Raw genomic sequence first — 22,089 nt, 5'->3', positions numbered from 1 at the left:
ATTCCTATACTTTGTATCAATATCAAGTCTGTTACCATTTAATGTCTCCACCTGGTGAAGAATAAACTTAAAGCATTAAGTTTATTTCAACCATAAAAATGGAATCTTGTGTGCTCATACCTGCCGTAACACCCATAAAATCTGGAGCGTAATACAATTACTACACTACAGTGCTTGTTGTGCTGTCTGATAGTCTGAGGTATAAAAGAGAGAGCATACCGCTTAGTTTGTGTCACAGGAGGTCTTAGTCTACCACTACGTTCTATAACCCTTCCAGTCAGATTACCACAGGAGGTAATATCTGTTGCAGCTCTTCTAAAGACTCTACCATAATACCTGCTGGAGATGTCATGTCCTCATACATGTAAAGCATGAGTTCTACCACTGAGCTCCATCCCCTGAAGAATTTCAGATTTTTTTTTTTTTTCCTTTTTTCTGAGATAGACTTAGACTTATCTTTATTAATCCTTTTGGGATGACTCCCGCAAGGAAATTGAAATATCCCTGAATAAAAGAAGAAACCTGGGTAAAACATATAATGTTAATGTTGTATAAGGCTTCAAAACCTGTAAATGCAACGGCAGTGGCTGGAAATCAAACCTGGGCAAAATGCTTGCACTGCTATGGTAGCGTAGTCGAAAAGTAACACACCTGTTGCCTTCCTGCTGGACAATAAAATGTTCACAGCAAATCTTGTAACACATCTGGGCATTGAGACTGAAAATAAATGCTAAGAGATACATTGGTGGAGACGGGTGGATTCCAGTACCAATGAGATAACACAATATTGTTCATGTTGGCACATCTGCAATTTGGTATGCTGTGATGTCTCATTGGTTTGCTAGCACCGGTAAATAATGGCTTCCGGTGTCGGCAGGATTCAAATGTAAAAAACCTATTCAGTTGAATTAGTAATACCAGACACGGGCAAATCTTAATGCACTTCCTATGTCTGTACATCCTCGTGGAGGCAGCTTGATTGATTGATATGCTCCCTTATTTCTACCATAACAGAGATCTAATATTTTATCAAACTGGGTTGGGATGAATGTCCAGTTCCATTCTAGTCACGGCCAGTCTCAAACCCAATCTCGATCTCTGAGTTTTCAAGAGTTTCATGCAAGAAAAGGTTTTGCTCGCAGATATACGTGCTGCAAAAAAGTGTGCACATCTTCATTGCGTGTTCTTTATGTAAGGGTAGGTGTCATTTGGGAGGGCGGCGTAGGAGTGTACAAATGTATGTAACATTTCAGCAGTTGGCAGTGGTGGGATTCGAACCCACGCCTCCAGAGAGACCGGAGCCTTAATCCAGCGCCTTAGACTGCTCGGCCACACTACCTGCAAGTATCACTTTGCCAAATCGTGACAAACACAAGGAACGTAACTAACGGTATGCTTGTTAATGATATTGGAACAAAACGTTTGCAAGACAAAACACACATATAGGCCAATGTCAGAGATTGTACAGATCTTTCTGCAGACCTTCACCGGCTAAATACCTATTCCCATACCGGGAGTTGAACCCGGGCAACCTGGGTGAAAATCAGGAATCCTAACTGCTAGACCATATGGGACTGACCACATATTAATAACAGGGATTTCATGAATCAAGTCATAGTCTGGCTGGAAACAGGCCTTCTCTTGAACGTGAATGAAGAAGCTTCTTAAGTAAGTTTTATCTTGAAGCTAATGAGTGTTCTTTAGGTTTTTATCTGCTTTAACTATTACCGGACAGCGGGGGCACGGAGCAGAGCAGAGCGGCCGTTAGGGAGGAATCCTCCTCCGTGTTCAGCTCCACTTTGAACTGGCGGTGAAAAACTTAACGTTGGAACTTTATGATGAATAGAAATGTTGACAGGTTGATTTCTGTTGAAAACAAACACAACTATAGTCAATAGTAAAAGAAAATATATATATGAAAAGCCATCTTGGTTCATCTTTCCACTGTTCCTACAATCACCACTCTGGTCTGGTTGGAAACTAAAGGATCTAAACTAAAAGGATGTTCCTCTTTAACTAAAAGGTCTATCTCTGTAGGGATCCATCCCATAATGTTGTCACACACTTAGAATAATGATCTGAGTCTGTCAGCAGCAACAACACAACCTTTAGTGGATGCTGACTTTACCTTTAAATTAGGAGTTTAGACAGAGACACAACAGGAAGAATAAATCTATCAAATCAAGTCTCCAATAATCAGCATGTGGCCTTGTTTTATTTCAGGTAGTCAGCATGGAGCTGTTCCACATTCCCAGACATTTAAAACAAGTCAATCATTGGCGTTATTCTACGAGTCAGATGAATAAATCAGCTGTTTGCTATTTGAGCTGCTCTGTTTCCTGCTGCTCCGTCATTCTTTAGTGTCCTCTGGAAACAGGTTGCTGTCCTTTATGTTTCTTTTGGATGACATCATCAGTGTCTTTGCTTTAGTCTGAAGAAACTCCAACAGATTTAAAACCACATGCAGTCACAGAAAATACAAACAGGGAATAGAAAATATCAGACAAAGAATATGAAATGAAAAGTCCCCAAAGTAAGAAAATATAATGTTAATTTACCAAACAACAATAACTGGAGAGCATCCAATTAAACATGGCCGACTTCCAGTATGTCGGTAATGAATAGAGGAATGTTTGGATATATTACAGATTAATTTTATTTTTATTTAACCTTTATTTAACAAGGAACAATCCCATTGAGCTACAGTAACTCTTCTTCCAGGGAAATAAGTTTCATAATACATTAAAGACAGGAAAATGGTTCCATACTACAACACAAACAAGACAATACACTTAACTTAAGCTAATGCAGACATACAACTTAAAAACAGGTTCCACTGAGATTAGAACTCAGATCGCTGGATTCAGAGTCCAGAGTGCTAACCATTACACCATGGAACCTTTAGAAGTGTTGCAGGGGTTTGCTAGGCAGTTTCTTTCATAATATCCACATGTGTGATATTAAATGCACACAACAATCACAACGCAAATTAAATAGCAAAAATTACTGGCCAACTTAACCTTTTGTATTGTCCTTTGTGTCACAGGGATATGTTTAATTTATGTGACCTTTTGTACTAGCCTACCGCTTTCATTTCATGTCAAATGCCATCATGACCTCATCCTTAGGGTCTTGGAGCCCCCCCTGTTTTATTTATAATGCCATCCCTGTTTGATGTCATCTTTTTACTACCCTTGAGGCCGCAGCCTCGCCATTCGGGTCCCTAGCATTCAGCAATAAATATAACAATTTTTGATCAACCCATATCAATTGCATGCTTAAAATAACATACTGGTTAAAGCCCCGCCCATTTCATGACAACCTAACCCACTTCCAGGTTAAATCCTGTCCACTTCTGGGTTTGGCCAGATACAGATACAGATAATTCATATGGTTAACAGATACAGATACAGCTGTACATGCTAATCTTTATTAAACACTTCTTGAGTTAACCTTCCACTTTTTTTGCCTTTTTACGTACGTAACTACAGCTCTGATTTAATACAGGACCAATGTCAGAGATCGTGCAGATCTTTCACCAGCTAAATACCAATTCCCATACCGGGAGCTGAACCAGGGCCACCTGGGTGAAAACCAGGGTTTTCCTTACTGTTAGAAGTCTTTAAGAGCAGCAACCAAGACCTTTTGGACATCACTTAGGCCAAATGAATGTAAAATCAAACTAACTGAACGCTTTCTCAGATCTACTGATTGTAGTCTCCAGAGGACTCCTTAAGAATGTATGTAAAGGTTATTTAGGCAGAATCCAGACTTCTAGACCATATGGGACTGACACGTTGAATAATAACAGTGATTTCATGAATACATCCATAGATATGCCAGGAACAGGGCAAATAAATACATATATGACTTGTTGATAAAACACTGCAAGAAGTCTGGTAGTCAGGATTCAGGATTCAGATTGTCACCTTTTCTCCACCACCATGTCTAGTTAAAGTTTAACAATGGTTGATCATTGAGACATATATTATGTCTATTTATTATCATTACATGAGTTAGGTTTGGGGAAATGCATATCAGGGCATATACAGCTCAAGGTTAATACAGCTCTCAGTTAATACAGGACCAATGACACAGATCTTGCCACAGACCTTCATCGGCTAGACATTGATTCCCATACCGGGAGTTGAACCCGGGCCACCTGGGTGAAAACCAGGAATCCTAACCGCTAGACCATATGGGACTGACCACATATTAATAACAGGGAAATGATTTCATGAATCAAGTCATAGGCTGGCTCGAACTAGGCCTTCTCTTGAACGTGAAGAAGCTTCTTAAAAAAGTTTTATCTTGAAGCTTTTGAGTGTTCTTTGGGTTTTTATCTGCTTTAACTATTACCGGACGGCAGGGGCACGGAGCAGAGCAGAGCGGCCGTTAGGGAGGAATCCTCCTCCGTGTTGAGCTCCATTTTGAACCTGTAAGCTCACTTTAAACTAGATGTGGGAAGTTGAAAGGTTGATCTTTTTCACCTGTGCTGTGGCTTAAAAACAGGTTCCACTGAAATTTGAACTCAGATTGCTGGATTCAAAGTCCAGAGTGCTAACCATTACACCATGGAACCTTTCAAAGTGTTGCTAGTGTTTGCTTGGCAGTTTCTTTCATAATATCCACATGTGTGATATTGAAGGCACACAAAAATCACAACAAATCAGAGAGCATTTAGGGGATATAGCTCAGTGGTAGAGCGCATGCTTTGCATGTATGAGACCCCGGGGTTCAATCCCAGGCATCTCCAACAAATGTTGTCCTGACTGTAAGAGACCTCGAAGAGCTCTTATTCCGATATGAAATAATGCATCATGAATTAAAAAACAATAAATTGTATGTTTAACTTAACAAGTGTCTACCAACTCTGCACTTTACCCATGTCCTGCTTTACTCCTTTGACATTGAGCAAATTTGTATAGCACAGTGTGGTGGGTTGTAGTGACCTCCTTGTGTTCATGGTAATTAATGCAAAAATCTGTCTCAATGACCAGATGTGTTGCAAGATTTGCAGTCAACAGTGCATTGTCCAGCGATGGTGGTTTAGTGGTGAGCATAGCTACCTTCCAAGCAAATGACCGGTGTTGGATTCCCAGCCATCGCAGTAGCTTTCTTTGAGTCATGTTACTTTTTAACTTTGATTTATACAATAGCAGTGCAAGCATTTTGCCATTGTTTGATTTCCAGCCACCACCAGGTTTTGAAGCCATATACAACATTAACATTACATATTCCACCCAGGTTTCTTCTCTTATTCCGTCTAACACAAAAAAAGTTTAAAAAATCTGAAAATCTTCAGGGGCTGTAGCTCAGTGATATGTCTTTTCCACCAAGGCTAACCAGGTGCTGGTTCTGGGCTGGTGCTAGTGCTAGTGCTAGTTCGGTGCTGGTTCTACTCGCCAGTTATCTAGGAACCAGCTCGATTTTCGAGAGCCAGAGTAGGGCTACGTCACAACGTCACTGCAAGCACCTCTGTTGTCATAGCAACGCGTTATGACTATCACAGGGCTGCCAACTTTTCCCAAAACCTTGGAGTGAGATTTGGGGGGGCAACCCATATTTTGCCACGTACAAAGCAATTTTTTGGGTTCTTTATCCTTCAGGGTTTAAATTGTGATTTGTGATATGTGGGGGGGTGGGGTTCTCCCTAGGGGGGTCTGGGGGTATGCCCCCCCAGGAAAAAAAATTGAAAAATAAACCATTAAAGGGCACTTTCTGGAGAGTTTTTTTGCAAAAAAATGGAGAAATCAAGTCTTACATGATATGTGCAAAACTGTAGGGTTAAGAACCTTTGCATTGTTGTAGTATCAACAGGTTTTACGGCATTCAGCATTTACATTATATACATTATTAACTTCTTATGATATAAGAACTGACCCAGACAACGTGCCAAACATAATGAACCACATGAAGAGACAGTAGCAAATCTCATCAACAGCTGAGAAGATTTGGGTCTGTGGGGAACAGGTCCAGGGGTCCCTGGTGTTGGGACAAGGGACCCAAAGTTAAATTAATGTTGAGGGATCAACTAAGACCACTGAAATTCTAAAGAATAAGAACCACTGATCTACATAAATTCTTATCCTTTAACCTTTGTGCCAAGGTTCAGTAATGTTTGGCCCTCATCCTCTGGGCCCCACTTACTGGATTTACTTTTTGGGGAAAAAAAGACTATTTGTTCATTTCATAAAACATCAAATTAATTATTTACAGTTACATTTAGAGATGCACCGAGGTTAGAGAACCACAATAGTGGCCCAATGTTGCAGTATAGTATATATAGTATAGTGTATATATGTAGTATATATAGTATAGTATATATAGTATAGTGTATATATAGTATAGCTCAGATGTGTTTCACCAGATTTCTGCCCATGTTTACAACTTTGTGCACATTCAAAATATAACTCCTCCCATCTCTGTTGGCCGAGATTTGGAGAGTTGTAATATAGTCTGCTGTGCATGTCATTGCTCCGCTGATATGGTGGATCTCATTCAGACCGTCTGACAGACACAGACGCCCATTCGGGTCTCTGGTCTCTGACAAAGTTTAGAGGAGGCTGTACGCTGCGCATTATCGGAGGACTACACGGATGCAACGCGTCACTGTCCACAGCAGAGCAGGTCCACTAACATGAACTGAAGTTGCTACGCTACCAGCCGCGCTGCTCACCTCTATTGTTACAGAGAGTGGACACGAAGCGACGGACGGTCTGTGATACTCAGAGCTCATACCTAAAGCCGGGGAAATGGGATGGATCGTAAAAAAATGTTCTCAGTTTGCGACAATTCGAAACTTTCACAGACAGGGAGCGCTCTTGAACCCCCTCACAGTCTCTGAAAGCACAACTAGTGGCTAAACAGATAAATCTATAGATAAACTCATCTATCAGAAATTTGACCGACCGGGTTGACACTTCAGCGTGAGAAATCGGGGGTGTGGCGTGTGAGCGTGTGAAACCAGTCAAATGCGTGTGTCTCACGGCCAATGCGTGAGAGTTGGCAGCCCTGCTATCAACAATAATGGAGGACTACATACCGATACTTTTGCTCCTGGCTTTACAAATTCACACTGGAATTCAAAGACGGGCCTTGACAGCTCTTCGTGACCGCTATGGACAGAGGACACGTTCATTATCTCCCATGATTTAACATTTATTATCATATTTTGCTAGCTAGCGATGGTAACAGCAGTAGCGTGAAGCAAAACACCGTTAGGGTGAACAGACGTTCCGGTTTGACCAGGGCAGTCCCAGTTTTTCCGACAAAAGCCTATCGGGACTCTAAAATGTTCCGGTTTACCAACCACTATGGAATTGTCCTGGTTGTCGATTACATAGCAGAAGGGATCTTATTATAGCCCGGTCATTTAACTCATGTAGAACATATACACCATACATCCAGCATATGATTATAACTGTGTGTGTGTGTGTGTGTGTGTGTCAATCGTAGCGTATCGTCGACATAATCTGTGCAGCCAGCGTTACAATGTATATTTGTAACCATTGTGTCTCATCTTCTCTGTCATGTTAACGGTGATATTGCTAGCCAAGGACGTGCATGTACATGTTGGGCAGCAGGGTTTAAGGGGGGAAACCCTATCAGTTAATATAAGAAATGTAAACAAAAAGAATTTGATAATTTTGCAATCTTTTTTATATAAAATCTCAACATAAATCTTTACACTAATCTGAAATTTTTTTTGCTGCAATTTTGTTAATTGTTTTGTAAAACCCCTGTTATTATTGTTGGATGTAATACTGTACAATACCAAAGCATACATGTTAACAAACCAACTGACTTTTATTTTTGCAGGTTGTATTATGGCTGAGGGCAAGGCAGAGGAGGACACATGTGGTCTGGGCATACCACCGATCACACTATTGGTGGGACACAGTTGTGCCGGATTTGACCCCTTCACAGTTTGTTCAAAACTTTCGAATGTCCCGGGAGTCATTAGAATACATATGTGGTCAGGTCAGGCCTCTCATGGGCCGAATGAACACCACCTACCGTCTGGCTGTTCCAGTGAGAAAACGTGTTGCAATTGCTCTGTGGAAGCTGGCTACTGGCATTGAGTATAGGACCATTAGCCACCTTTTTGGGGTAGGTCTAAGCACAGTGTTTAACTGTGTTCAGGATTTCTGTGACTCCGTTATAAAGGTCTTGCTCCCTCAACACATCACCACCCCAGATGCTGCTAAGCTGGTTGAAATTGCCACCTTCTTCCATAACCGCTGGAGAATACCACAGGTTGTTGGTGCAATAGATGGAAGCCACATCCCAATCATTGCCCCCGATGAGTATCCCCGGGACTACTTTAACCGGAAAGGGTGGCACTCGATTATATTGCAAGGAGTTGTGGACGGCAGAGGCCTGTTTTGGGATGTGTGTGTGGGCTATGCAGGGAGTGTGCATGACGCACAGAGAGAGTGCGTCATGAGTGCTAAGGCAGTCACATTTATGGGAGCAACTAAGTGATGGTGAATTACTTGGACAAAACAAAAAGATCATCTCTGGCATTAATGTTGGACACTACCTCATCGGTGACCCTGCTTACCCAATGCAGAACTGGCTTCTGAAGCCCTTCTCCGACACTGGAAGACTCTGACCTGAACAACACACCTACAGTCACAGACTGAGGAGTGCACATTCGGTTGTAGAGACGGCTTTTGGAAGGTTGAAGGGCCGTTGGAGATGTCTCCTCAAAAGAAATGACTGCAAGCTGGAGCTCAGCAAGAAAATGACGTTAACCTGCTGTGTGCTTCATAATATTTGTGAAGAGCATGGTGACAATTTCATGGAGGAGCGTGTAGACAGGCAGTTACACATTCAGCCTCCAGGTCAAGCACTACCTGAGCATGGTGAGCCAGAAGGGGCAGATATTAGAGCAGCCTTAATCAACTATTTCAGTAGAGAGGAGTGATAGTTTTTACAGTGATTGTTGTACATCATTACTGCCAGTTGCCTGTTTCTAAATGCACCGAAAGTTTACAGTAGTAAAAGCCTCATTTTCTGACAGGAGAAAATTTCAGAAAACTTGCAATACAAAAAAATGTCAGTAATCAACTGGGGAAGTTTCACATGTTTGTTCAATGTTTTTACCTGTTGTATAGTATATGTATCTGTTGATAATCCCTGTTACTTTGGATAGATAGTTAATGTGGAATACACTCATTAAATTATATCTTTTAACTCGTTGTGCCTATGTGTGTTGTGCCAAATAAGGATTGTTTGCACTTCACATTCACATTTTCAAAACTGTTATTTTATCTTTTTAATGAATAACCAGTCTGGTATTGTGTTATCTGACTTGTTGGAATAAGGAAGGGTGAGAATGTTGTTAAATATAAAAACATTTGTTTATTGTCATAGACAATCAAATAGTTACAAATAATAAATAAATAAATAAATTACATGTTAATTATTTCTGTGCTTGCGCCTCCATCACTGCCACCATGCGCCCCATGAGCCCCAGCAGAGCGCTGGTGTCTGCCTCCATCTTTGCCACCATGTCTTTGTTGAGCTGCAGGAACTTATCGTCAGCCTTCTCCATGTAGTCCAACAGCTCCTCATGTTCACGCTTTTTTCCTGTGTAGAAAACAAACCAAACCAAAATGTGTGATTATATTCAATTCAATTTCAATTCAATTTTATTTATAGTATCAATTCATAACAAGAATTATCTCAAGACACTTTACAGATAGACCACACTCCGGAATTTACAAGGACCCAACAGTTCTAGTTTCCTCCAGAGCAAGCAACAGTGCGACAGTGGCGAGGAAAAACTTCCTTTTAGGCAGAAACCTCGGACAGACCCAGGCTCTTGGTAGGCGGTGTCTGACGGGCCGGTTGGGGTTAGAATGAAGAGTGGCAATAACAAAAATAGAAAAAATTAGTAGTTTGTAGAAGTTCTTTGTGGTAGTTCATGGCATAGCAGGACGCTGTGCAGCATTACAAGGCACAGCAGGACGTAGCAGGACGTAGCAGGGCACCACAGTGTAGCAGTTGAACATGGCATCACAGAACGTGTAGCGGAACCATGGCAATAGCTGCTACCCTGATTTCGGAGCCTCTCTGATCCAAGGGAACATGCTGGGGAAAAAAGAACATAAGGACTCCGGGGAATGACTCCCCAGAAATAGGTTAGTAACAAGCATTTCTGGGACATGGATGCACATAAATGAAAAGATGGAAAGATAGAGGAGAGAGGAGCTCAGTGTATCAAAATAAGTCCCCAGCTGTCTAAAACTATTACAACAAAACCAAGAGAGACGAGGTAAAGAGAGCTCCAGCCCGGCCAGGCCAGAACTCTCCCCAACCGGATCAGGCTGTATGCCAAGTCTCCCTTTAGTTATATTATATGATAGATAAATCTGAAAACAATGTGACTAACTACTACTCCCTAACAATATTCGATTCTATGCCCTAACTATAAGCTTTATCAAAAAGGAAAGTCTTAAGCCTACTCTTAAATGTGGAGACGGTGTCTGCCTCCCGGACCCAAACTGGAACCTGGTTCCACAGGAGAGGAGCTTGATAGCTGAACGCTCTGGCTCCCGTTCTACTTTTAGAGACTCTAGGAACCACCAGTAACCCTGCATTCTGGGAGCGTAGTTCTCTCCTAGGGTTGTAAGGTACTATAAGCTCTTTAAGATAAGATGGAGCCTGACCATGAAGAGCTTTGTAGGTGAGAAGAAGGATTTTAAATTCTATTCTAAATTTTACAGGAAGCCAATGCAGAGAAGCTAAAACAGGAGAAACGTGATCTCTTTTCCTGGTTCCTGTCAGAACACGTGCCGCAGCATTCTGGATCAGCTGTAGAGTCTTTATGGATTTTTTCGAGCAGCCTGATAACAGAGAATTGCAGTAATCCAACCTAGAAGTAACAAATGCATGGACTAGTTTTTCTGCATCATTTTAGACAGGATATTCCTGATTTTTGCAATATTACGTAGGTGAAAAAAGGCGATCCTTGAAATTTGCTTTAAATGGGAATTAAAGGACATGTCCTGATCAAAGATGACTCCAAGATTCTTCACTGTGGTGCTGGAGGCCAGGGTGATGCCATCCAGAGTAACTATATCTTTGGATAGTGCGTCACGAAGGTGCTTGGGTCCGAGAGCAATAACTTCAGTTTTATCGGAGTTTAACATTAGAAAATTACAGGTCATCCAGGTTTTAATATCTTGAAGGCACGTTTGAAGTTTAGCTAACTGATTAGTTTCATCCGGCTTGATTGAAAGATATAATTGAGTATCATCTGCATAACAATGAAAGTTTATGGAGTGTTTCCTAATAATACTGCCTAAAGGAAGCATATATAAAGTGAACAGGATTGGACCGAGCACAGATCCTTGTGGGACTCCATGACTAACGTTGGCGTGCACAGAGGATTCATCGTTAACATTAACAAACTGAGATCGATCTGATAAATAAGACTTAAACCAGCTTAGAGCAGTCCCTTTAATGCCAATTAAATGTTCCAATCTCTGTAATAAGATATAATGGTCAATGGTATCAAATGCAGCGCTAAGATCTAATAACACAAGTACAGAGATAAGTCCTTTGTCTGAAGCAATTAGGAGGTCATTAGTAATTTTCACAAGTGCTGTCTCTGTGCTATGATGAACTCTAAATCCTGACTGAAAATCCTCAAATAAGCTGTTGCTATGCAGAAAGTCACACAGCTGTTTGGCGACTGCTTTCTCAAGAATCTTAGAGAAAAATGGAAGGTTGGATATAGGTCTATAGTTGGCTAAAACATCTGGATCAAGGTTTGGCTTTTTCAGAAGAGGTTTAATTACAGCTACTTTAAAGTGCTGTGGTACATAGCCTGTTAATAAAGACAAATTGGTTATATTCAGTAGTGAAGTGTTGACTAATGGTAAAACTTCTTTAAGTAGCCTAGTCGGGATGGGATCTAAGAGGCAGGTTGATGGCTTAGATGAAAAAATAATTGAATTAAATTGATAAAGATCAAGTGAAGCAAAGCAGTCAAAACATGTATCTGGTTTTACAGCTGTTTCTAAGGTTCCTGAGTTTAGAGATAAGTCAGTGCCAGTTAAAGGCAGGTCTTGGTGAATTTTGCTTCTAATAGTTATAATTTTATCATTGAGAACCTCATAAAGTCGTTACTACTAAGAGCTATGGGAATACTTGGCTCTGTAGAGCTGTGACCTTCTGTTAGCCTGGCTACAGTACTGAAAAGAAACCTGGGGTTGTTCCTATTTTCCTCTATCAATGACGAGTAGTACGCTGCTCTGGCATTACGGAGGGCCTTCCTATACGTTTTAAGACTATCTTGCCAGGTTAAACGAGAATTTTCCAGTTTGGTGGAGCGCCAGATCTTCTCAAGTTTCCGCGATATTTGCTTTAATTTGCGAGTTTCAGTGTTATACCATGGAGCTAACCTTCTTTGTTTTATTATCTTCTTTTTTAGAGGGGCAACAGAGTCTAGAGTCATTCGTAGCGAGCCTGCTGCACTATCAACAAAATGATCGATTTGGGAGGGACTAATAGCATAGGAGTCCTCCGTTACTTTGGGACTTGGTAATGAATTAAATGCTAACGGAATCGTATCCTTAAATTTAGCTACAGCACTATCAGATAGACATCTTGTATAGGAGGTTTTGCCTAACAGCGTGTAGTTCAGCAGTATAAACTCAAAAGTTATCAAACAGTGGTCAGATAGGAAGGGATTCTGTGGGAACACTATTAAATGTTCAATTTCAACACCATATACCAGAACAAGATCGAGGGTGTGGTTAAAACGGTGAGTCGGTTTATGTACACTTTGAGAGAAGCCATGGAATCTAATAGAGAGATAAACGCAGTGCTAAGGCTATCATTCTCATCGTCCACATGAATATTAAAATCCCCTACAATAATAACTTTGTCCGTTTTTAGCACTAAGTTCGATAGAAACTCTGCAAATTCGGATAAAATTCAGAGTATGGACCAGGTGCTCGGTACACTATAACAAATAGAACTGGTTGCATTGATTTCCAACTTGGGTGTGAAAGACTAAGAACAAGACTTTCAAATGAGTTAATTTAGTTTAGGTTTAGAGCTAATTAGTAGACTGGAATCAAAGATAGCTGCAACTCCACCTCCTCGGCCTGTGCCTCGAGGAATGTGAGTATTAATATGACTGGGGGGGGTGGACTCATTTAGACTAACATATTCTCCATTACTCAGCCAGGTTTCAGTAAGACAAAATAAATCAATATTAGAATCTGATATTAATTCATTTACTAGTACCCCTTTAGAAGAGAGAGATCTGATGTTTAAGAGTCCACATTTAATTCTCCTATTCTTTTGAACTATTGCACTTGTGGTTTTAATTGTTATGAGGTTTTCATGCACTGCTCCTCTTCTGTTTACCTTTGATTTAAATAATTTTAATGGTCGGGGGGCAGACACCGTCACTATGGGATTTTTACTAGGTAACACCTGGAATAAAGGAGCAGAGAAGTGTGTTAGACTGGGACTCTGCCTCCTGGTCCCAACTATGGATTGTCAAGGATTAGGTCCACCAATACACTTGTCAATGTTTCTAGAAATGAGAGCTGCTCCAGTCCAAGTGGGATGAATGCCGTCTCTCCGAATCAGATCAGGTCTTCCCCAGAAAGACTGCCAGTGATCCACAAAGCCCACATCATTATCTGGACACCACCTCGATAGCCAGCGGCGAAATGACGACATGCGGCTATACGTGTCATCGCTGGTTAGATTTGGCAGGGGTCCAGAGAAAACTACGGTGTCCGACATTGACTTCGCGTATGTACACACCGATTCAACATTAATCTTAGTAACCTCCGATTGCCGTAACCGGGAGTCATTAACGCCAACGTGAATAACAATCTTGCTGTATTTACGTTTATCCTTAGCCAGCAGTTTCAGATAAGACTCAACGTCGCCCGCTCTAGCCCCCGGGATGCACTTAACTACGGCTGCTGGCTTCGCTAACTTCACGTTTCTCAGAATGGAGCTGCCGATAACCAGAGTTGGTTTCTCAGCGGGGGGTTGCTGAGTGGGGAAAATCTGTTAGAAACGCTAACAGGCTGGTGGCGGTCCGACGCCTTGGAAAGCTTACGACTGTCTCTTCCTCGTCCTCGCACAGTAACCCAGCCACTATGTCCTGGCTGCTCCGGAGTTCGCGAGGAACTACCAGAGGCTAACTCAGGCTCAGGCCGGCCCGTGCTGACTACCGGGGGGAGGTTAGCTACAGTAACTGACGACTGATCTGTCATGGTGCGGATCCGGACTTCTAACTTACTAAGCCTCGCCTCCACGTCCAAAAATAAACTACACTTGTTACACACGCCATCACCGCTAAAGGATGCAGAGGAGTAACTAAACATCTCACACACCGAGCAGGAGAAAGTCGGAGAGGGGGCCGACATAACTAACTGCTAAGCTAAAGTCGTTAGCAGCTAAGCTAAAGTAAGGTAGCGTTAGCTACCAAGCGTTAAAACAGCTGTTATTTAACAAAAGTCGCTAAAAAATGAGAAGATATGTGAGTGCTTAGGCAGAACTGCTATAAGAATAAGTGTTTAGCGGACAGTTAGCCGCTGTAATAGCAAATCTAACAAACTGAACTGGTATGTCGTGAGCAGCAGAGCAACCAACACGCAACCAACACACAGGCACAGGAAACGGAAATGAGTCAGGTACGCTTACCGTAATGCCGGAAATCCCGGTGTGGCTACAGCTACAGTGTGTATTATATGACAATGTCAAACTATCTATATACCTGTGCACTACCAGTACAAGTCCACACATCGCTGCAGACAAGCTCCAGTTGGTTTTATATTGGCTGCCATCATTTAATCTAACTGCAAACAAACCAAGCGCCTGCATGCTGACCATAGTGGACCTACCGATGGTTTCAGTAGGACACACTGACCATTTAAAGAGGCCAGGTTAAATGCTTGTTGGACAAATGGAACCTATAAGGCAACGTAGAACATGTAAACATTAAGGAAACGCTTTATACACAGCACAAAATAGCTTACCTCGTCTGGCTTGCCGTGATGACACGGAGGCAGATGGGACCGGCGAGCTGCAGTCCTGTGGGGGGGGGGTGATGGTGGTGGTAGCTCTGTGTCATCATCTTCATCATCCTCACCAGTAACAGACAACTCTATAAACAACCAACACAGGGAGCAGGTTTAGTTTATAATGCTCATTCAAGACAGAAATACACAGTAAGACCTCTGCTGTTAAGTTTCATAAATTTAAAAAGAATCTTCAAATTCGCCATAACAGTAAATAAAGCGGTTGTGTTTGCTCCCGTAATCGTCCCCTGATGTATTTATTATTTTATCAGTGAGCAAACCTCCCTGCTGACTAAAAGTGTTGCAGAACCAGAACATTTAGTTGGTGAATAACGCTCAAATCAAAATCTGAAGCATAGGCTAAAAGAATTAACGTTATTTTAAACCAGCCTGTAGTTTTTGTTCAGCATCTCACATCACACTTTCAGTCACTATAAGCCTTCTAGCTACTACTACTACTACTACTACTACTACTACTACTGTCAGAAACATTGTGCCAGAACATGAACAATAACGTCGCTGTAAACGGGCTTATCTGCTAACGTTAACCAGCTACCGACCGTTAACGGGCTTCAACCCGTAGCCTAACGTTAATACGCCGTTAACGTTTAGCTACGGTAACAAGCTAGCTAAGCTTGCTAGCAATAGCTTGCTAAACTTTGCTTGTCGTCACCGAACTAATGTTAACCATGCGAATATAACATAGAAACAAGACATAACACTAGCTGGCAACACAGTTAAAAATACATAATTGAAATTGAAACATTTTAAGACCCACCTGAAGCATTGGGACAGTCTGCCTCTCCGTTCACCATCGCCTCTAACAACGCTGTGGCGGAGTTGAGCGCCCCGGTGGTTTGGCATGCCGGTCGGTCCCCCAGGATGGAGTCCAGGACGTAAAAATATGGCGATCTTCTTTGCTGACCGCCACTACCACTTCGCCCAAGCTCCTTTTTTTGATCCCGATAATCTTTTTTTAATTTTTTAATTTTGTTTATCAGCTGATCCGTACTTCTCTGGTAACCCGCAACAGACATCTCATTTTGAAGCCTTTCGAAGACGGGTTTCGTCCGTACAGCTCCATCCAGTTTATGTTGAATTTCTGTGGAGGACCACAGAGACAGCAGTTGGTTTCCTCCACAGACCACGGTTGTTTTTGTTTCCCATCCATTGCCAAAGCTAACATTAACAGCTGTCTATAGTTAACAGCTGATCGGTGTTTTAAAAATGGCGGTCCGAAGTTTTTGTTTTCGAACGTCATGATAACCACGCCCCCCCCCCCCAGCACCAGACGTAACCGGTTCTTATCTCTGGACCAGCGCTAAGTTGGTGCTGAGTTGGAACCCGTTTTCTTGGCCCAGAGCCAGGTTTATTTGTGTGGAAAAGCAAAGAACGGTTCAATATCTGGCCCTGACTCCGAACCAGCACCAGAACCGCCTTGGTGGAAAAGACATAATAGTTGATGTTTTACATTCTTGGATCCGTCTTAGGTTCCTGCCGTCTGCCTACGTTCCTGGATCCTGAAGTAGGTGATCATATCGTCACTGAAAACATATCTTTGATAGCAGGATCATTCTCAATCCTTTGTAAAACCTTTGTCTTTCTTGGAGTATATCCACTATAATACATTCTTAAAAAATGTCATATCTTTTGCTATGGTTGGGCCTCGTATCCAAACTACTCTGGCAGATGATACTAGTGTCGATTTAGCCTTGGGAAATAATTAGCAGCTGGTAGACAGATCTCCCATCGGGAAATAAAACCCCAGTCTTCCGTGTGAGAGGCGGAGGCGACCATCCAAAGTTTCAGTAGTATTGTGGTTTTTGTGTTGGAACAAGTTGCACTGTTTGAAATAAGCTTTTGAGATACAAGAACGTCTTCACTTGGGACAGCAATTGACTCCCAACCCGATGGGAGAAATCCTGAGCTTTGAGATTTGGAGGGGCTGACTTTGATTACGAATGCTTGACACTGGACTTCAATCTGCCCCAGTGGGTGCTGTAGATCACTGTTTGATGAAGCCCACAGAACAACATAATCTGGAAAGAGCAGAGAGGAATTATAAGGTGCCCAGACTTGACACTCTCCACCTTCTGCTGCGCCTTGTGAGGTGCTGTTCATGTCCAGTAGATATGCTTTTTCCATCGCTTGACGATATTCCCATTTAGGGCCAGGAGTTCTCCTCCCATGCTGAACACAGCCTGAGCCAAGGCACGCTTTCCCCCTCATGATTCACCCCCGTGGAAGCTGTAGATCAATGCCTGATAAAGCCAAATGAACCACATAGTCTGCAAAGAGCATAAATGAATTCCAAGGTGGCTAGACTTGACACTCTCCCAACTCCTGCGGCACCTTGTGACGTTTTGTTCACGTCCAGGAGTTGTGCTCTTTCAATCGCTTGAAAATATTCCCATTTAGGATCAGGAGTTCTCCTTCCATGCTGAACACAGCTTGAGCCAAGGCCCACTTTCCCGAGCAGTCCCACGCGTTCGCCGGGACTTCCTCGAGGCCTTGCATCGGTTAGCTGGTAGAAGAATCTCCCCGTCGGGGAATCGAACCCCGATCTTCCGCGTGACAAGCGGAGATACTGTCCATTATACTAACGAGGAATGCCCAAGCTAAATATTTGGCACATCAAGAAATAGGTGGCGCTATTCCAACATTCAGACCACAGTCAATGCATGTAGAAATATTTAGGTTTACTACATATTTGCTATCATTCAAATCCATGACAAAGCATCTGTGACTGAATCTAGTTTAAAATCTCTATTTTGTAGCTTTTTGAACATTTGCATTCACGAGGCATTACGGTAAGCGTACCTGACTCATTTCCGTTTCCTGTGCCTTTGTGTTGTTTGCGTGTTGGTAGCTCTGCTGCTCACGACATACCAGTTCAGGTTGTTAGATTTGCTATTACAGCGGCTATCTGTCCGCTAAACACTTATTCTTATAGCAGTTCTGCCTAAGCACTCACATATCTTCTCATTTTTTTAGCGACTTTTGTTAAATAACAGCTGTTTTAACGCTTGGTAGCTAACGCTACCATACTTTAGCTTAGCCGCTAACGACTTTAGCCTAGCAGTTAGTTATGTCGGCCCCCTCTCCGACTTTCTCCTGCTAGATGTGTGAGATGTTTAGTTACTCCTCTGCATTCTTTAGCGGTGATGGCGTGTGTAACAAGTGTAGTTTATTTTTGGACGTGGAGGCGAGGCTTAGTAAGTTAGAAGTCCGGATCCGCACCATGACAGATCAGTCGTCAGTTACTGTAGCTAACCCCCCCCCGGTAGTCGGCACGCGCCGGCCTGAGTTAGCCTCTGGTAGCCGTTCCTCGCGAACTCCGGAGCAGCCAGGACATAGTGCGTTGGTTACTGTGCGGGACGAGGAAGAGACAGTCGTAAGCTTTCCAAGACGTCGGACCGCCACCAGCCTGTTAGCGTTTCTAACAGATTTTCCCCACTCAGCAACACACCCGCTGAGAAACCAACTCTGGTTATCGGCAGCTCCATTCTGAGAAACGTGAAGTTAGCGAAGCCGGCGGCCGTAGTTAAGTGCATCCCGGGGGCTAGAGCGGGCGACGTTGAGTCTTATCTGAAACTGCTGGCTAAGGATAAACGTAAATACAGCAGATTGTTATTCACGTTGGCGTTAATGACTCCCGGTTACGGCAATCGGAGGTTACTAAGATTAATGTTGAATCGGTGTGTACATACGCGAAGTCAATGTCGGACACCGTAGTTTTCTCTGGACCCCTGCCAAATCTAACCAGCGATGACACGTATAGCCGCATGTCGTCATTTCGCCGCTGGCTATCGAGGTGGTGTCCAGATAATGATGTGGGCTTTGTGGATCACTGGCAGTCTTTCTGGGGAGGACCTGGTCTGATTCGGAGAGACGGCATTCATCCCACTTGGGCTGGAGCAGCTCTCATTTCTAGAAACATTGACAAGTTTATTGGTGGACCTAATCCTTGACAATCCATAGTTGGGACCAGGAGGCAGAGTCCCAGTCTAACACACTTCTCTGCTCCTTTATTCCAGGTGTTACCTAGTAAAAATCCCATAGTGACGGTGTCTGCCCCCCGACCATTAAAATTATTTAAATCAAAGGTAAACAGAAGAGGAGCAGTGCATGAAAACCTCATAAAAATTAAAACCACAAGTGCAATAGTTCAAAAGAATAGGAGAATTAAATGTGGACTCTTAAACATCAGATCTCTCTCTTCTAAAGGTGTACTAGTAAATGAATTGATATCAGATTCTAATATTGATTTATTTTGTCTTACTGAAACCTGGCTGGGTAATGGAGAATATGTTAGCCTAAATGAGTCCACCCCCCCCAGTCATATTAATACTCACATTCCTCGAGGCACAGGCCGAGGAGGTGGAGTTGCAGCTATCTTTGATTCTAGTCTACTAATTAGCTCTAAACGGCGGCTGTGGCTCAGTGGTAGAGCGGTTGCCTGCCAATTGGAAGGTTGGTGGTTCGATCCCTGCCCCTGCAGTCATTGTCGAAGTGTCCTTGGGCAAGACACTGAACCCCGAGTTGCCCCCGGTGCTGCGCATCGGAGTGTGAATGTGTATGAGTGTGTATCTGATGAGCAGGTGGCACCATGTACGGCAGCCCCGCCACAGTGTATGAATGTGTGAGAATGGTGAATGTCTCCTGTAGATGTAAAAGCGCTTTGAGCAGTTGTTAAGACTGGAAAAGCGCTATATAAATACAGCACATTTACATTTAAACCTAAACTAAATTATAACTCATTTGAAAGTCTTGTTCTTAGTCTTTCACACCCAAGTTGGAAATCAATGCACCAGTTCTATTTGTTATAGTGTACCGAGCACCTGGTCCATACTCTGATTTTTATCCGAATTTGCAGAGTTTCTATCGAACTTAGTGCTAAAAACAGACAAAGTTATTATTGTAGGGGATTTTAATATTCATGTGGACGATGAGAATGATAGCCTTAGCACTGCGTTTATCTCTCTATTAGATTCTATTGGCTTCTCTCAAAGTGTACATAAACCGACTCACCGTTTTAACCACACCCTCGATCTTGTTCTGGTGTATGGTGTTGAAATTGAACATTTAATAGTGTTCCCACAGAATCCCTTCCTATCTGACCACTGTTTGATAACTTTTGAGTTTATACTGCTGAACTACACGCCGTTAGGCAAAACATCCTATACAAGATGTCTATCTGATAGTGCTGTAGCTAAATTTAAGGATGCGATTCCGTTAGCATTTAATTCATTACCAAGTCCCAAAGTAACGGAGGACTCCTGTGCTATTAGTCCCCTCCAAATTGATCATTTTGTTGATAGTGCAGCAGGCTCGCTACGAATGACTCTAGACTCTGTTGCCCCTCTAAAAAAGAAGATAATAAACAAAGAAGGTTAGCTCCATGGTATAACACTGAAACTCGCAAATTAAAGCAAATATCGCGGAAACTTGAGAAGATCTGGCGCTCCACCAAACTGGAAAATTCTCGTTTAACCTGGCAAGATAGTCTTAAAACGTATAGGAAGGCCCTCCGTAATGCCAGAGCAGCGTACTACTCGTCATTGATAGAGGAAAATAGGAACAACCCCAGTTTCTTTCAGTACTGTAGCCAGGCTAACAGAAGGTCACAGCTCTACTGAGCCAAGTATTCCCATAGCTCTTAGTAGTAACGACTTTATGAGGTTCTTCAATGATAAAATTATAACTATAGAAGCAAAATTCACCAAGACCTGCCTTTAACTGGCTTATCTCTAAACTCAGGAACGTTAGAACAGCTGTAAAACCAGATACATGTTTTGACTGCTTTGCTTCACTTGATCTTTATCAATTTAATTCATTATTCTTCATCTAAACCATCAACCTGCCTCTTAGATCCCATCCCGACTAGCTACTTAAAGAAGTTTTACCATTAGTCAACACTTCACTACTGAATATAACCAATTTGTCTTTATTAACAGGCTATGTACCACAGCACTTTAAAGTAGCTGTAATTAAACCTCTTCTGAAAAAGCCAAACCTTGATCCAGATGTTTAGCCAACTATAGACCTATATCCAACCTTCCATTTCTCTCTAAGATTCTTGAGAAAGCAGTCGCCAAACAGCTGTGTGACTTTCTGCATAGCAACAGCTTATTGAGGATTTTCAGTCAGGATTTAGAGTTCATCATAGCACAGAGACAGCACTTGTGAAAATTACTAATGACCTCCTAATTGCTTCAGACAAAGGACTTATCTCTGTACTTGTGTTATTAGATCTTAGCGCTGCATTTGATACATTGACCATTATATGTATTACAGAGATTGGAACATTTAATTGGCATTAAAGGGACTGCTCTAAGCTGGTTTATGTCTTATTTATCAGATCGATCTCAGTTGTTAATGTTAACGATGAATCCTCTGTGCACGCCAACGTTAGTCATGGAGTCCCACAAGGATCTGTGCTCGGTCCATCCTGTTCACTTTATAATGCTTCCTTTAGGCAGTATTATTAGGAAACACTCCATAAACTTTCATTGTTATGCAGATGACCAATTATATCTTTCAATCAAGCCGGAGAAACTAATCAGTTAGCTAAACTTCAAACGTGCCTTCAAGATATTAAAAACCTGGATGACCTGTAATTTTCTAATGTTAAACTCCGATAAAACTGAAGTTATTGCTCTCGGACCCAGCACCTTCGTGACGCACTATCCAAAGATATAGTTATCTGGATGGCATCACCCTGGCCTCCAGCACCACAGTGAAGAATCTTGGAGTCATCTTTGATCAGGACATGTCCTTTAATTCCCATTAAAGCAAATTTCAAGGATCGCCTTTTTCACCTACGTATATTGCAAAAATCAGGAATATCCTGTCTAAAAAGATGCAGAAAAACTATTCCATGCATTTGTTACTTCTAGGTTGGATTACTGCAAATTCTCTGTTATCAGGCTTCTCGAAAAAATCCATAAAGACTCTACAGCTGATCCGAATGCTGCGGCACGTGTTTCTGACAGGAACCAGAAAAGAGATCACGTTTCTC

The 22,089-nt window shown here is 42.2% G+C and overlaps 1 protein-coding gene and 3 non-coding genes across 4 annotated transcripts; all 4 read right to left on the bottom strand.

The window, feature by feature from the left end:
• Window positions 1-4,132: 4,132 nt before the first annotated feature.
• trnae-uuc (transfer RNA glutamic acid (anticodon UUC)) lies at window positions 4,133-4,204 on the bottom strand. The gene has a single exon. It is a non-coding gene; the product is annotated as a tRNA-Glu (tRNA).
• A 306-nt stretch (window positions 4,205-4,510) lies between these two features.
• trnaq-uug (transfer RNA glutamine (anticodon UUG)) lies at window positions 4,511-4,582 on the bottom strand. Its single transcript has one exon. It is a non-coding gene; the product is annotated as a tRNA-Gln (tRNA).
• A 4,848-nt stretch (window positions 4,583-9,430) lies between these two features.
• Window positions 9,431-17,897, bottom strand: LOC116675457 (uncharacterized). The gene is made up of 5 exons (XM_032507254.1): window positions 17,889-17,897; window positions 15,847-16,264; window positions 15,742-15,745; window positions 15,027-15,103; window positions 9,431-9,597 (listed from the first exon to the last, which is right to left on the bottom strand). The coding sequence occupies exons 1-5, from the start codon at window positions 17,895-17,897 to the stop codon at window positions 9,431-9,433; spliced, it is 675 nt and encodes a 224-aa protein (XP_032363145.1).
• On the bottom strand, window positions 17,606-17,677 carry trnad-guc (transfer RNA aspartic acid (anticodon GUC)). Its single transcript has one exon. It is a non-coding gene; the product is annotated as a tRNA-Asp (tRNA).
• Window positions 17,898-22,089: the final 4,192 nt, after the last annotated feature.

This window comes from Etheostoma spectabile, unplaced genomic scaffold, assembly GCF_008692095.1.
Source record: "Etheostoma spectabile isolate EspeVRDwgs_2016 unplaced genomic scaffold, UIUC_Espe_1.0 scaffold00001902, whole genome shotgun sequence".
Taxonomy (NCBI): domain Eukaryota; kingdom Metazoa; phylum Chordata; class Actinopteri; order Perciformes; family Percidae; genus Etheostoma; species Etheostoma spectabile.
This window is presented reverse-complemented; position numbering and strand designations above follow the sequence as displayed.

Coding starts and splice junctions, on each gene's coding strand:
- LOC116675457 (XM_032507254.1), bottom strand. Junction 9,598..15,026: donor ATCACGGCAAGCCAGACGAG/GTAAGCTATTTT, acceptor TTTTCTACACAG/GAAAAAAGCGTGAACATGAG.